Source organism: Rhagoletis pomonella, unplaced genomic scaffold (assembly GCF_013731165.1).
Source record: "Rhagoletis pomonella isolate Grant_MI unplaced genomic scaffold, Rhpom_1.0 Rhpom_scaffold_00866, whole genome shotgun sequence".
Lineage (NCBI taxonomy): Eukaryota > Metazoa > Arthropoda > Insecta > Diptera > Tephritidae > Rhagoletis > Rhagoletis pomonella.
This window is the reverse complement of record NW_023459420.1, coordinates 1-14,458: the sequence shown is the minus strand read 5'-3', so window position 1 is coordinate 14,458 and position 14,458 is coordinate 1. Positions and strand designations below refer to the sequence as shown.

Genomic DNA, 14,458 nt, shown 5'->3' with positions numbered 1-14,458 from the left:
GCTAAATAGGAACATATTCCGTTAGAAGCCATGAATTTGGAGTTTTTACCTTCCCAATTTCCGTCGGAAATTTACCGCTGGTGGAAGTTAGAGGCTCACTTTTTTATCAGTTTGTGCAGCTTTATAATCTCTCTACGTTTGGTGTTATCCATTGTTATGTAGCTGCATATTTGTACCTGAGGAGGCGGCATGCAGGCACCTTGCATCACAAGCTAGCTCGTCGGTTGGGGGGTTATTTCCGCCTGCCATGGTATTAGCTACACAAACCAAAATATTAGTCGTGCCTGATGTTGTAGTGAAATACTAGGGGAGGTCGCTATTGAAAGAAAAAAAGCAACAAAAAAAAGAGACATGGACGGACTAATGTCAGGATTAGGTGGCGTTGTAAGTAAAGGAGTCACGACAACGCCCAACGTTTCGCTTGGAGTTTACTTTGAAGAAGGGTGGGATGGCTCATTTAACCGGTTGAATAATCTCTGCAAATTTTAAGCAGTTGATTCAACCAGTTGCATGCCAAGTTTAATGGTGTGGGTGTTGATTTGTATACCATTTTTTATAAACGCATTTCGCAAATGCGACGCTGGCGAAATAAACTAAAATCAGCTGTCACTTTTGCCTGGTGTAAACAATTTATTTTCGCTGGAAAAAAAACAAGTTTTATTTCTGCCCTTTACAAATTATTTATCGGATTTTAAACCGCTTAAAAACATGTCTTTAGTTGCCTATGCGGCCAGCAGTGATGAGGATTCGGAATACAGCGAAGACGATACTCTCACTTCCAATGCAAAAGCCAGAGAAGGAACTGCCCCCCGATCCAATGGAACCAATGAAAAAATAGCCAATGGCACGATAAGTGACGATGAGGATGACTATGCACCAACAGAATTTACTGCGTTGCCTAATCCAGCAAAAATATCGCATGGCCTGTCGCTGCCTAAACCTAAAAACATAAATAATTCAAAAACCGAAGATGAAGAACTAGAAGAATTGGCTCCTAAATTTTCCAAGCTTCCTCTACCCAAAAAACAAAGTAGACAGCAGCGTAATTATAGAAGAAGACGATGAGTTTTTACATAAAAAAGCGTCACTACCTGTTGAAGAAGTGAAACCTAAGCCTGTACTAATAGCGCCTAATAAAGGTCCTGTTAGAATTACTATACCATCATTAAAAGAATTTAATGATGTTGATCAAGATATGGCAGGCAAAACTAAAATCAAGTCTTTACCAAAAGGGCAAAAGAAATGTAGTCTGCTGAATATGTTACCGCAGGCAAAATCAGAACAAAATTTCAGCAAAGCTACAACTGCGAACAAACCAGATAGTGGCACAAATAATAAAGCGAATGAAATGCCAAAACCCACAGCAGTTAATCCTTTTATTCCGGATACTGTAAAAAATCGACGCCCCGCACATAATACCGAGTGTGTGGATGGTATGAAGATAATTACGAAAAAATCGGCAGCCAAGCCAAAAATAACATTAGTTGAATGTAGCAACAGCGACGAGGATAGTGATGAAGGTGGCGACTTCTTTTCACTTAAATCTGAAGATAAACTGCCTGAGGTTAGCATGAATGAAATAAAGGCAATAGTAGCGCAACGTGCAGCTAAAATGGTCAATGCAGCTGCAGAGTTCTTGAATAAAGCTGCTGAGCAAGAAAAAGCCCAAGTAGAAACTATGGAAATAGATTACGAGCAACTTTCGGCTGAACATAATCATAATAAAGCCATATTGGACCAAACTGCCATACAAGCATTAGCTGGAAGTACTGCAAAGCGAAGAAGAAAAGAAGAGAACATACAGGTCGTCGATATTTCAAGTGCTGAAGTACTACCAAGTAGAGAGGAATGGATGCGAACAGCTTTAGCATCTTCTACTGCCTATCAACCCACTGGGGTGCTAGTTGATGAAGAGCCAGCAGCAGGCACTAGACGAAAACATCAAATAACTTATCTGGCACATAAAGCGAAGGCCAACGAAGCTGAATTACAGGCAATGTGGTCTGCAAATCGTCAAACTCGGCGAGCTACACAAAGCAAATATGGTTTCTAGAAGTTAATTGTATTAATTTTATTGCATAGCATGTTTTATCTAAAAAAAAAATAAAGTAATGAAATACACACATACATACGTATAAGAAATGAGTTTACATAGTGCACATGTATCACCAAGACTCAATCTTGTTCAATCGCCCAAATACGTACACAATGGACGCTGAAAGCAATATCCAAATGGGTACCATTGTTACAAAAATTGATATCTCCCATTGTGGATACTCCAACCGCAAACAGATCATCAGCTGGGAAGCAATCTTAAGCAGCACACCGCATATGTACCACTGGTAGTAGATTAACAACTCTTTGAGACGTTTCAAATTTCGCCATTTCCGTATAATTTTAATAACAACGTAAATAATTAATATGCCGTCAAACACCCATAGCGGTATGAATGTAACAAACCAGCTCCAGTGCGTTCGTGGATCCAAACGTAAGCACAGTAAGATTAGGAAGACAAGCACAATGAACCAGGTGAAAAGTGCGCGATGTGCTAGTGTCATGGCGCAGAAGTGCTACTCCTAAATTGCTATCATTTTTCTTTAATATTTTGATGAAAATATTTTGTTTATTGGTTTAAATTGCGGTCCAGGCAACAAAACTGAAGAACTATTTTGATATACAATTCAGTACAGTGGAACTTGCATACAACGAACTGTGTAATAACAACAAAACCTGTTGTTAATGCTGCCACTCGTCTAAAAAATCAAATTTTTTTTCGCTTTTCTTTCAATGGCGCGAATATCGGAAACACTAAACATGTTTTCCACAACCTGAATAGTTAATTTTTATTTGAGTATAAATTAACTAGAATATAAAGGCATCGGCAGATGGAAATTCTTTTTGCGTCACAGGGATGCTTTTAACTGGCATCTACGTTCCCACCATGATTGAATCATGCGTTCCCACGACAGTCGGGTCAGTCATTTTATTTCGAAGGTATGGCAAGTTCTAGTTTGATAGATGAATGTAGTAGTAGAGCAAAATTAACTTGACGTGTCATTTTTTCATCTAGGGGAGGTATATTTTTCTATCGGTCCAATTTTATAAAAACTGTGTTAATTTGCTATACATATTAAGCTATTCCACAAATTATTATAAAAACAGGAAATATAGTGTCTAAAATATAAACATTTAAAATTACAGCTCACATAGTGTAGAAAGGAAGAAAAAAACTTAACTGCCGACAACTCATCAATCAACGGGACGAAGGTAATAGTGAATCGGTGCGACCACCACACTTGTTCGTAAAATCGAAATATAGCGCATGAAAATACTCCAAAGATGTTGACCAACTTTGAATCAAAGTCAGCACGTGTTAAAGGCTTATCTTTTCACCCCAAACGACCATGGATTCTTGCCAGTTTACACACTGGTGTTATCCAACTATGGGACTACCGCATGCACACCTTGCTTGAAAAATTCGATGAGCACGATGGCCCTGTGCGAAGTGTCGCATTCCATCAACAAATGCCACTGTTTGTGTCCGGAGGCGATGATTATAAAATTAAGGTCTGGAATTATAAACAACGCCGTTGTATATTCACTCTCTTAGCTCATTTGGATTACGTGCGCACGGTGGCTTTCCATCATGAGTACCCATGGATTCTCAGCTCCTCAGACGATCAAACTATTCGAATTTGGAACTGGCAGTCCCGTAATTGTATTTGTGTGCTCACTGGGCATAATCATTATGTGATGAGCGCACAGTTCCATCCAACAGAAGATCAAATAGTGTCTGCTTCGTTGGATCAAACAGTGCGAGTTTGGGACATTTCTGGACTGCGTAAAAAGAATGTTGCGCCTGGACCCGGTGGTTTAGATGACCATTTAAAGGGACATCCGGGCGCTACAGATCTTTTCGGCCAAGCCGATGCTGTAGTCAAACATGTTTTGGAAGGTCACGATCGTGGTGTTAATTGGGCTAGTTTCCATCCCACTCTGCCACTTATTGTATCAGGAGCAGATGATCGTCTTGTAAAACTATGGCGTATGAATGAATACAAAGCTTGGGAAGTGGACACATGCCGCGGTCACTACAACAACGTGTCCTGTGTGCTTTTCCATCCTAGACAAGATTTAATTCTTTCCAATGGTGAAGACCGTAGCATACGGGTTTGGGATATGACTAAGCGCCAGTGCTTATACACATTTCGACGTGATGGTGAACGTTTCTGGATACTTGCTGCTCATCCAACCTTGAACTTGTTTGCCGCTGGACACGATGGCGGTAAGAAATTGAGATAACACATTTATGTTATTGATTATAATTCAATGATTTTCCTTTTCAGGTATGGTTGTATTCAAATTAGAGCGCGAACGTCCAGCTTATGCCGTGCATGGTAATTTGCTCTATTATGTAAAGGATCGTTTTCTACGCAAACTTGACTTCACAACTACTAAAGACACAGTTGTCATGCAATTACGTGGAGGTGGTAAATCGCCAGTGCACAGCATGTCTTATAATCCGGCATTAAATGCGGTACTCATTTGCACGCGTACTAACAATTTAGAGAATAGCACGTATGACTTATATCAAATTCCCAAAGATTCTGAATCGCAAAATGAGACGGAATCAAAACGTTCATCCGGTATAACCGCAATCTGGGTGGCCCGTAATCGATTTGCTGTACTCGACCGTAATCAGCAGTTGGCAATAAAGAACTTCAAAAATGAGGTTACTAAAAAAATACCAACCTTCTGTGAGGAAATCTTTTACGCTGGCACTGGAATGCTGTTGATACGTGATCCAGAATATGTCACCCTTTATGAGGTACAGCGATTAGTATCTGTTGGTTGCATCAAATTGGCCAAGTGTCGTTATGTTGTTTGGTCTGCCGACATGTCGCTGGTAGCGTTGCTCTGCAAGCACTCAGTTACCATTTGCGATCGCCGCCTGCAATATTTGTGCACAATCCAGGAGAACTGTCGCGTCAAGTCAGGTGCCTGGGATGACTCGGGTGTCTTTATTTACACCACCAGCAATCACATTAAATACGCTATCACAAACGGTGACCACGGTATTATCCGCACACTTGACTTGCCCATTTACTTGACTCGTGTTAAAGGCAATCAAGTATTTTGTCTGGATCGGGAATGTCGTACACGTGTACTCCATATTGATTCGACAGAATATAAATTTAAGCTGGCTCTAATCAATCGTAAATACGATGAAGTATTGCATATGGTGCGTAATGCACGCCTTGTGGGCCAGAGTATCATTGCCTATCTGCAACAAAAAGGATATCCTGAAGTGGCGCTACATTTTGTCAAGGACGAGAAAACGCGATTCGGTTTGGCCTTAGAATGTGGCAATATCGAAATTGCATTAGAAGCAGCTAAGGCACTCGATGATAAGGACTGTTGGGATCGACTAGGGCAAGCCGCATTGCTTCAGGTAGGCATAGGAACTGATATTTTTTAATTTTAATTCAGCATTAAATAATAACACATGTGTATGTATGTACCTTGCATTATAGGGTAATCATCAAGTGGTCGAGATGTGCTACCAACGCACCAAGAACTTTGACAAGCTCAGTTTTCTATATTTAATAACTGGCAATCTCGAAAAACTTAAGAAGATGAATAAGATTGCAGAAATTCGCAAAGATGTTTCAGCCCAGTACCAGGGTGCCCTGCTGTTGGGTGATGTCAAGGAACGCGTAAACATTCTTAAAAACTGCGGCCAACTTTCGCTGGCCTATCTTACCGCTGCGACGCATGGTTTTCAAGAACAAGCAGAACAATTAGAGACAACGATCACCCAGGAAGGTAATGAGTTGCCCGTGGTCAATCCAAATGCAACGTTGCTCCAGCCACCTGTACCTATTCAGCAAGTGGAAAGTAACTGGCCACTACTGACCGTGTCGAAGGGCTTCTTTGAAGGTGCCATGATTACACGTGCAGGCACTAGTGCCACTGCACGGCAAGCGCTTAACGCCAATGCCGATGCAGCTGTGTTGGATGATGTCGGCGCAGGTGACGGTTGGGGTGCAGATGCAGACTTGGGTCTTGGAGAAGACGGTGACGATGAAATGCATGACGCTCTCGATAGCGAACCTGGTGCAGAAGGTGTTGGGGAGGAGGGTGCTGGCTGGGATGTGGGTGATGAAGATTTGGTAGTGCCAGAAGAACTTGCCTCGAAAATTAAAGCTTCTGCTTTGGATAATGGCTTTTATGCTGCACCAAGCAAAGGGCTCTCTGCTCCCCAGCACTGGGCTAATCATTCGCCTCTTGTAGTAGATCATGTTAAAGCTGGCTCCTTTGAATCGGCATTCCGGCTACTCAACGATCAATTGGGTGTTATTAATTTCAAGCCTTTTAAAACATTATTTTTGCAGAATTACACTTGTGCACGCACAAGTTTTACAGCTATGCCCAATTTGCAGTCACTGTCCGCATACCCGCTTCGCAACACCGGCGAAACCAATCCGAAAAATCAACGCCCGGCATTGGGTGTAAAATTAAACGATTTAGTGCAACGGTTGCAAGCCGGCTACCAGCTCACCACAGCTGGTAAATTTACAGAAGCTATCGAAAAATTCCATTCCATTTTGTTACACATACCACTGTTGGTGGTGGAGACAAAACAGGATATCGCAGAAACACAGCAATTGTTGAAGATCTGTTCCGAATACATACTTGGCTTGAAAATGGAAACCGAACGGAAGGGTATGCCAAAGTCTACGTTAGAGGAGCAAAAGCGCCTCTGTGAAATGGCCGCCTATTTCACGCATTGCAAACTACAGCCTGTCCATCAGATCCTTACATTACGCACAGCTTTGAATATGTTCTTTAAGCTGAAGAACTATAAGACGGCTGCATCTTTCGCCCGACGACTACTTGAGTTGGGTCCACGACCAGAAGTCGCACAACAAGTACGCAAAATCTTGCAGGCCTGTGAAGTTAATCCCATAGACGAGCACCAATTGCAGTATGAAGAGTTCAATCCATTTAACATTTGTGGTATAAGCTATAAGCCGTTATACCGCGGTAAACCAGAGGTGACGTGCCCATTCTGTGGTGCCTCTTTCGATACGCAATACAAGGGACAGCTTTGCACCGTCTGTGAAGTGAGTCAAATTGGCAAGGACAGTATTGGGTTGCGCATATCGAATTTGCAATTTCGCTAAAGAAGTGCATTGAAGCACACCGTTAATTTTAGTTCATAACTTTATACATACATATACCAGAAATTTTTATGAAGATGTGGTTTTGTCGATTACAAACTTTAATGTTATGTTAAACATATTCCATTAAAACTGACATATTTAACCTGTACGAAAATATTAAATAAAGTAAGATATAAAACACTTTTACGCATTAATTTAATCGTTAGTGAACAGGTAGCATTTAAAATTATTCAACCATCTATATGACGACGCCTTCAAGCGTGTCAGGCGTTCCCACGACAGTCGGGTCTACGTAACCGGAACGACCCAGATTTATATTTGGCCAAGGACTGTCACTCCAGCAACACTCCCCAAAAACTCTTTGGGGAATTTGTATGCTGCTACAACAACAACAACGCGTGTCAGGTTAACCGTCCTGGACCGAATGTAATCACTATCAATAAGTTAATATTATTAAATGATGGCAAGGTGGCGAAAGTCATAAAAATAATTTTGGAATAATGAAATCTCCGTACCCACTGAAAAAGAAACCAAGCGGGGAATAAATCAGAGAACTCCTTGGTCCGGCGGCAGTCCGGCGGTTTGAATACAAAAACTATAGCAACAACCAGTGCCGGTCGCAGTAGCCGTCAGAATGCTGTTGTAAACATTTTGCTACGACAGGCGCTCAAGCAATTTCCTCGTATATGAAGAAGAAAACTGTCGAAAAAAGAAGCAAAGTTTGTAAGAAAATCACACGCAACTTTCTCAACAAACAAAAACTAAACGATTATAAAATTCTGTATTGCTGACACATAGCAGCCTAACCTATATTTCAAATAAAATAAACTAAAAACTACTCCTGGATAATTTTACTCGTACAAGAAACTTTAATTAAAAAATATAGGTAAAGCAAAAGTGTACGAAATAATACAAAAGAAGGTTTAACTTAATAATAGTAAAAGTTTGAATATCAACTGCCACAACTTATGCTTATATTTTAATCAATAAAATTTAATTAGTACATAATAATTATTGATAATTGATTAAATTGTTGATTGAAGCATTAGATGAATATTCGAGTATTTAGTTTGGTTTATATTTATTCCTAACCACAACACTCTTACAAGTTTTTATAGTGAATGGATCTTTTCGCTCCTCTCTCCAAACCCATTAGGCCTCATTCAACGCCGCCACATACTAGCACCTACACCAATGCCACCTGAGGGCACACCACGACGTACAGCTTCCATATCAACTTCTGGTCGACTATCACGATATGCACGTTTTGAGTCTTCAAATTCTCGCAGCCTTAAATTGTATCTTTCGATCTGCTCCCGCAATATTTGATCTTCGTGCATAGCACGTCGTTCATCGAACTCTAGGCAGCCCGAACCATCTAAACGCTCCAAGTCTAGCCAACCTCGAAAACGTACGCACACACCATTCATTATGAAGTACGACTTTATGTACACTTTACCGTGCTCCTTGTCAAAGTCGCACTCTTTATCGTGCAAGTACGGATTCTGTGTTGCATTGAAAACTAGCTGCAGATTGGTGCCCGATGCAACGAACGAGATCTCGGTATGACCCTCGCGACAACCGTTGTGGAAACGCATTTGTCGTTCCTCCAAAGCACGCTCGCGATAGCCAGTATAGCGTATCTCGCTTTCGCGGCTGAGACGACGAAATAGTTCGTCGCTTTCAAATTTAGCCTTTTGATCGGGCACCACACGCGGCATTTTGAAAATAAAACGTGGCCTGTAAGCATAAAATTAGTGTAAATTATGATGATTTCCTTGAATCAAGGTACATGTACCTGGGCTGCTCGTAGATGCCTATGGGATCGTTGTAGATCATACTTGCCAAAGCTGCCTCATTCATTTTATCCAGAAATGGTTCCACCTCCTTGGCTTATTATGCACGGATTATATATGGAATCTTTCTTATGCTCCTTTTAGTTTAGGTAACAATTTTGTACAGGAACCGCACTGAATTTCACTTGGATCACAATTAATTCAACATACACCTGAAAACACGAAAATTTGACCAGCCTGGTATTTTTCGTTTTCTGTTGTTATACCAACATTTTTGCGGTTTGAAGGGCTGCATTTTTATGTAGCAACTGTAATACCTTGTACCTTCAAGAGTCATACCTAAATAAACGCTCTTCACTTATCAGCAGGACTTCAATGCTGAAACTTAGTACTTGAAGGAGGCCTTTTATTGCAATGGACAGTTATTAAAATACAATAGATTTTAAATTATAACTGGTTATGTAAAAGATAGATGAAATCAGAAAAGTTCGTATTCAGTACATTTTATGATCGATTATTACTGCGAAAACCCCAAACATTTTCTCCCTCAATTCACAGCACTGTTGACTTTTGACTTTTGACAGTTGACATTTTACTTCATCGCACGTGTGTTATTTCTGTTTTTGGTGATTGGGTTTGCTTATTTCTGGCATAGTAATTTTAATTAAAATAATTGTGATTGTTTTAAAATGGCGCCGCCAGCAGCATCAGGCATCAGCATCTCAACACAAGCCCAAAATAAAAAGATTGTATTCGATGACGACGGCCAGATTTTGGAAGAGGGCGCAAGAGGCAAGGACTTGAAAGGAGCGAAGAAGGAGGGCAAGAAGAAAAAGTTAAAAGGAGACAAAAGGAAAGGATCGCATGGACTGCAGGAAGAGCACAATAAGCAGGAGGACACTGAGAATGATGAGAATGACTACTTTGCCAAACGCGAAAAGAAGCGCCAACAGCAGAAAGATGAAAAGGATGATGCTGATACAAATAAAAAATGGTTTAATGTTGTAAGTAATCAACTCATACAATTTGCAAGAAAAACATTTAGAATGTCGCCTATAATTTAGTACCCTGAGTATCCTTCATCGGAAGAAGTACTGGACATGAAAGAGTCTGAGCAAATGGAATTATACAATTTATGCAAAAATGCATTCGAAGCCGAACTGACGGCTTTTTCCAAGCGTGAGTAGTCATATAAAATTTACTATTTCCATACATAGTATGTGGCCTATAACCGTGTAATATCTGTTTTTTTTGCAACAGGTGATGCCTCAGATGCCCGTTGGCTGCAAACGGCTTTGCGTAAGGGTACTGCAAAAGATAGAGCCAACGCTGGCGCCCTTCTGGTTACTAGCAATCCGTTGGGTAATTTGGAGGCATTGAGCACACTAATTGGCTTTACTAAACAATCCAATAAAGCATCAAATGAGGTTATGACCATATTAGTAGATTTATGGAAAAAGGTCCTACTGCCACCGCATCGAAAACTCCTATCCTTGCAAATGCGTGGCGCTGATTGGAAGTTAGTGCGTAAAAATACGACATTAAGTAAAGATAAACAGCGACGCATTTATGCATATTGGTACTTTGAGAATGAGTTGAAAGACCAGTATTTTGGTATGAAAATACTCGTATATTGTTAGCCTTTAAATTTAAAAATAATTACTCTCGATTTTTTTTTTTTTGTAGAATTTCTAAGAAATCTTCAACAGGCGATCCAAACAGGTCAAGAGCACAATAAAAACGTGGCGATCGTTGCCGCATCGCAACTATTATCTTTTGCACCTGAAAAAGAACAAATGATACTCACTTTACTTATTAACAAACTTGGTGATCCCACAGCGAAAGTGGCATCAAAGGCATTGCATCATCTTAGTGAAGTTGCCCATCGTCATCCAAATATGTGCGGTGTTATTGTCGCAGAATCCGAGAAGCTACTTTTCCGTAACAACATCTCTGAAAGGGCTCAGCACTTTGCACTTTGCTTCCTAGCAAGTATCGCAACTTCAGGCCGCCCAGAAGTTTGCACTAAGTTAGTAAATATTTGTTTTGCGCTGTTTAAGGTGCTTGTAGAAAAAGGTGCTGTCAACAATCGGACAATGCAAGCCATTTTACGTTGTTTACAAAAGGCGATTTTAGAGGCAAAGCCAACAGAAGGCTCAAGTGAAATTCTTAGCAAGGATATGCAAGACACAATCTATCGGATGGTACATTTGGCTGATATCCGCGTTTCTGTGCAGACACTTGGTTTGCTTTTGCAGCTAATGACTGTGAAAACGGAGAAATCCGATCGTTTCTACAATGCACTCTATAAGAAAATGCATGACCTTGAAGTCATAAACGTGGGTGTTAAAACAGCTGCGCAACTACTTCATATCATCCATCGGGCAATACATATAGATGGAAATGTACAGCGTGCGCAAGCATTTATTAAGCGATTGCTGCAATGTGCACTTTACATGCCGCCAAATATGGCTGCCGGTTGTCTTATAGTGATAAACAAATTATTACGTAGCCGCAAAGAGCTGGCAGGTGGTGTAAGTCCGTACGAAACTAAAGATAATTCCACCAATGTTGCACCAACTGCACCTAAAGTGAAATCCGACGATGCGGAGCTGTCCAAATTTGATAGCGATGGCGAAGAAAAGTATGAGGATATACGCGATGAAGAAGAAACTGCAAATGAAGAGAATTTGGAAGAACGTAATGATTTGGAAGAATCTAAAGTAAACCCGTCAACGATTTCCTCATGGCATCATGCAAAATTAGAATCATCTGTAGCCGATGCAAAAGTACGAGATATTGCACCAAACAAATATGACCCTTATCACAGAGTGCCCTCGTTCGCTGGCGCTGAATTTGCATTGCGACACGAGTTGTTGCTGCTCCGCGAGCATTTTCATCCTACCGTTCAAGTTTTTGCGAATAATATTTTGCAACGTAAGTAGATATACGATATAATGTGATAATTTTTTTTACAAATTTATTCACATGATTACAGAAAAAAGGATCGATTATTATGGCGATCCATTGCGCGATTTCGGCTTACCACATTTTCTTGAACGTTTTGCTTTTAAGAATCCAAAAAAATTGGATCAAAAAGATGAGGCCCCCATAATCACACATAAACGCTATGTGTCATTCGGAACACGTGGAAAACCGGTTAAATCTCTAACGAAAGCAAACTGCACTGAAGACGAAATGTACATTTTTAATTTCCTGGAGCAAAAACGCCAACAGACTGTCGTTAATAAAATAAAGAAGAAGGAAGTTGCTGAAAATGAGGAAGATGAACAATTGAAAGAAGGCGAGGTTGGAGACGATGAATTTGAGGAATATCTAGGTAGCTATTTTGGCAAAAAAGCTAAAGCAGCAGCCGATGCTGAGGACGGAGAAGAAGAGCTTGACTTCCTCAAAGAGCTAGGCGGAGAATTAAAATCTGACAGTAAAAAGAAAAATAAAAAATCCTCTAGAGATGATGACGAAGATGATCTGGAAGATATTGATGCAGATTGGGGTGATGATAATATAGAAGAGGGTGATCTTGCCGGAGATAACGACGTGTCTGACGATGATGACCGTTCGATTGATGGCGAGGAAGATGATGATGCTGGTTCAATATCATTTGATGAGGAGGATGGCCCAGACGATTTAAGCGACGATGGCGAAGAGAGCATGTCGGAAGATATGAGTGATGATGAGGGAGATGATGATGATGATGATGATGATGAAGACGGCTTGTCAACTACTCGAAAGAAAAAGTCTCGCAAACGACCAGTTGCATTGAATGAAAAGAGTTTCGCAAAGAAACTTAAGCATAGTGATGGTGAGTACAATTAAATATTGCTTTATGCTCTCTCTATTTAATGTTGGCATTTTAATTTGTAGATATGAGTTCACTGTTCGCCGCGGCTGATGATTTCGCAGAACTGCTAGAAGAAACGGGTAAAACGAAGGGACATGGTACCTCAAATGCCCTGTTCAATAAGGACAAATCATCCGCAAAACAAATGAAATGGGAAGAAAAACGGCACTCCAATTCGAAATCGTACACAAAACGTTCGAAAAAAGTGTTTGCTGGTCAAAGAAATACTAATAAGAAGCGAAAATGAGTTTGTGCAGTAATTGATGTTAATTTTGTAAAAACAAAAATTAAATAAAACAAATTAGTCCTAGATTTCAAATTTCAGCGTTATAATAGGAATCCTTGCATGCAATTTTTTGGGAAATATGACACATTTCTAATGCACGTTTAGCATTTTTTGCCGTTGCGACATCGTTAGCAAATTGCTTTTGTTATGATAACAGCATACTTTTGCTAGGGTATTCGCCAATACACAAGCATTTCACATCTGTTTTCTACTCAAACAAATTTGAATTAAAACACATTTATGTTAGTATTTTTTCTGTTTTGCTATTGTTAATCGTATATAGTAATAACTTTCTTCTAGATGCAATATAGATACATATATACATTATTTTTCTAATAAGTACAATTTTCTTTTTATGTATGTAGTATATAATTTTTACTTAATAATATTGACTATACTAGCTTTCATACTATGTTATATGTTAGTTGCTAAAAAAAGTTATATTCATATATTACACTACTTTTTTTTGATATTAAAATAATAGTTTTTTTTTTTATAATATAATCTTAACCAACTTGATATATAATCCCGGTAATTTATATTACTTCTGTTATGTAGAACTTATAGTAGTTTTTATCGGATTTCCGCACACACATATATGTATATGTATGTATTTGCATACAAATAGATAATTGGGGTTGTACAAGCTCGCATTTATATATGTATTTTTTTTAATTACCCTATTAAACGTCTCTCATTCTAATAGTAATGTCTATATAGTTATCATAAAACGTTGAAGTAAACGAGCCTATTCCTGTTGGCGCTGTCGTTTGAAAACGAAATAAAAACGACAATTTGACATCACTGTTGGCGTTATCGACATTTATCGCAAATACATATATCGATATTCTTCATTTTGAAACGAAAACAGTTCATTGACGACATAGAAAAATTCGTTATGCCATTAGGTGTTTTTCAGCTCGACCACGTGTGCGCTGATTTTGGCCAGTTTCTTCACTGTTGTGGGAGTTTTCATTTTTACGCTCATTTGCTCGAAAGTAGCCCGAAAAAAACAGTCCCGATTATTTGTTAAGAAGTTCTCTACTAGAGTCCGACCGCTTAATCGACATCGGCAACGGCCGTGTTTGGTCGATTCTTTTTACTGTTTTCGCACTTCATTCCATGTTATTTAATTTTTATTTTTTCCTCCTGTCATAAATGTGTTCTCATGTTTCGTTTTTATGATGTACGGTGGCGAGAATGTAAATAGAGAAGACACATTTTAGCAAGTTCTGGCTATTTTTCTTTGTTTAAAAAATGTTATTATTAAAAAAAAATACTTTTTTATGAAAATATCAGATGTAGATCAAAATTTCAAACTTTGTAG

General features: G+C 39.4%; 4 protein-coding genes across 4 annotated transcripts; 3 read left to right on the top strand and 1 right to left on the bottom strand.

The window, feature by feature from the left end:
• The first annotated feature begins 625 nt into the window (after positions 1-625).
• Positions 626-2,127, top strand: LOC118751630 (proline-rich protein PRCC-like). The gene is given in 2 exon segments (XM_036486448.1): positions 626-1,017; positions 1,019-2,127. Coding segments are annotated over 2 exon segments (1,344 nt in total). The 5' UTR covers positions 626-708; the 3' UTR covers positions 2,054-2,127.
• An 859-nt stretch (positions 2,128-2,986) lies between these two features.
• On the top strand, positions 2,987-7,369 carry LOC118751629 (coatomer subunit alpha-like). The gene is made up of 4 exons (XM_036486447.1): positions 2,987-3,075; positions 3,202-4,285; positions 4,347-5,452; positions 5,535-7,369. The coding sequence occupies exons 2-4, from the start codon at positions 3,340-3,342 to the stop codon at positions 7,185-7,187; spliced, it is 3,705 nt and encodes a 1,234-aa protein (XP_036342340.1). The 5' UTR covers positions 2,987-3,075; positions 3,202-3,339; the 3' UTR covers positions 7,188-7,369.
• A 667-nt stretch (positions 7,370-8,036) lies between these two features.
• Positions 8,037-9,227, bottom strand: LOC118751627 (protein big brother). Its single transcript, XM_036486444.1, has 2 exons — positions 8,986-9,227; positions 8,037-8,927 (listed from the first exon to the last, which is right to left on the bottom strand). Exons 1-2 carry the CDS (start codon positions 9,048-9,050, stop codon positions 8,351-8,353), a joined length of 642 nt encoding a protein of 213 aa, XP_036342337.1. The 5' UTR covers positions 9,051-9,227; the 3' UTR covers positions 8,037-8,350.
• A 322-nt stretch (positions 9,228-9,549) lies between these two features.
• LOC118751628 (CCAAT/enhancer-binding protein zeta-like) lies at positions 9,550-13,149 on the top strand. Its single transcript, XM_036486446.1, has 6 exons — positions 9,550-9,987; positions 10,048-10,162; positions 10,244-10,597; positions 10,670-11,920; positions 11,982-12,806; positions 12,869-13,149. Exons 1-6 carry the CDS (start codon positions 9,673-9,675, stop codon positions 13,090-13,092), a joined length of 3,084 nt encoding a protein of 1,027 aa, XP_036342339.1. The 5' UTR covers positions 9,550-9,672; the 3' UTR covers positions 13,093-13,149.
• The last annotated feature ends 1,309 nt before the right edge of the window (positions 13,150-14,458 follow it).

Bases quoted from the DNA above. Each gene is read 5' to 3' on its own strand.
- LOC118751628 (XM_036486446.1), top strand. From the start codon at position 9,673: ATGGCGCCGCCAGCAGCATCAGGCATCAGCATCTCAACACAAGCCCAA. The intron at 10,598-10,669 runs GTATGAAAATAC...TTTTTTTTGTAG, and splicing joins GTTGAAAGACCAGTATTTTG to AATTTCTAAGAAATCTTCAA. The intron at 12,807-12,868 runs GTGAGTACAATT...TTTAATTTGTAG, and splicing joins GAAACTTAAGCATAGTGATG to ATATGAGTTCACTGTTCGCC.
- LOC118751629 (XM_036486447.1), top strand. From the start codon at position 3,340: ATGTTGACCAACTTTGAATCAAAGTCAGCACGTGTTAAAGGCTTATCT. The intron at 4,286-4,346 runs GTAAGAAATTGA...TTTCCTTTTCAG, and splicing joins TGCCGCTGGACACGATGGCG to GTATGGTTGTATTCAAATTA. The intron at 5,453-5,534 runs GTAGGCATAGGA...CTTGCATTATAG, and splicing joins GGCAAGCCGCATTGCTTCAG to GGTAATCATCAAGTGGTCGA.
- LOC118751627 (XM_036486444.1), bottom strand. From the start codon at position 9,050: ATGAATGAGGCAGCTTTGGCAAGTATGATCTACAACGATCCCATAGGC. The intron at 8,928-8,985 runs GTACATGTACCT...TTATGCTTACAG, and splicing joins GGCATCTACGAGCAGCCCAG to GCCACGTTTTATTTTCAAAA.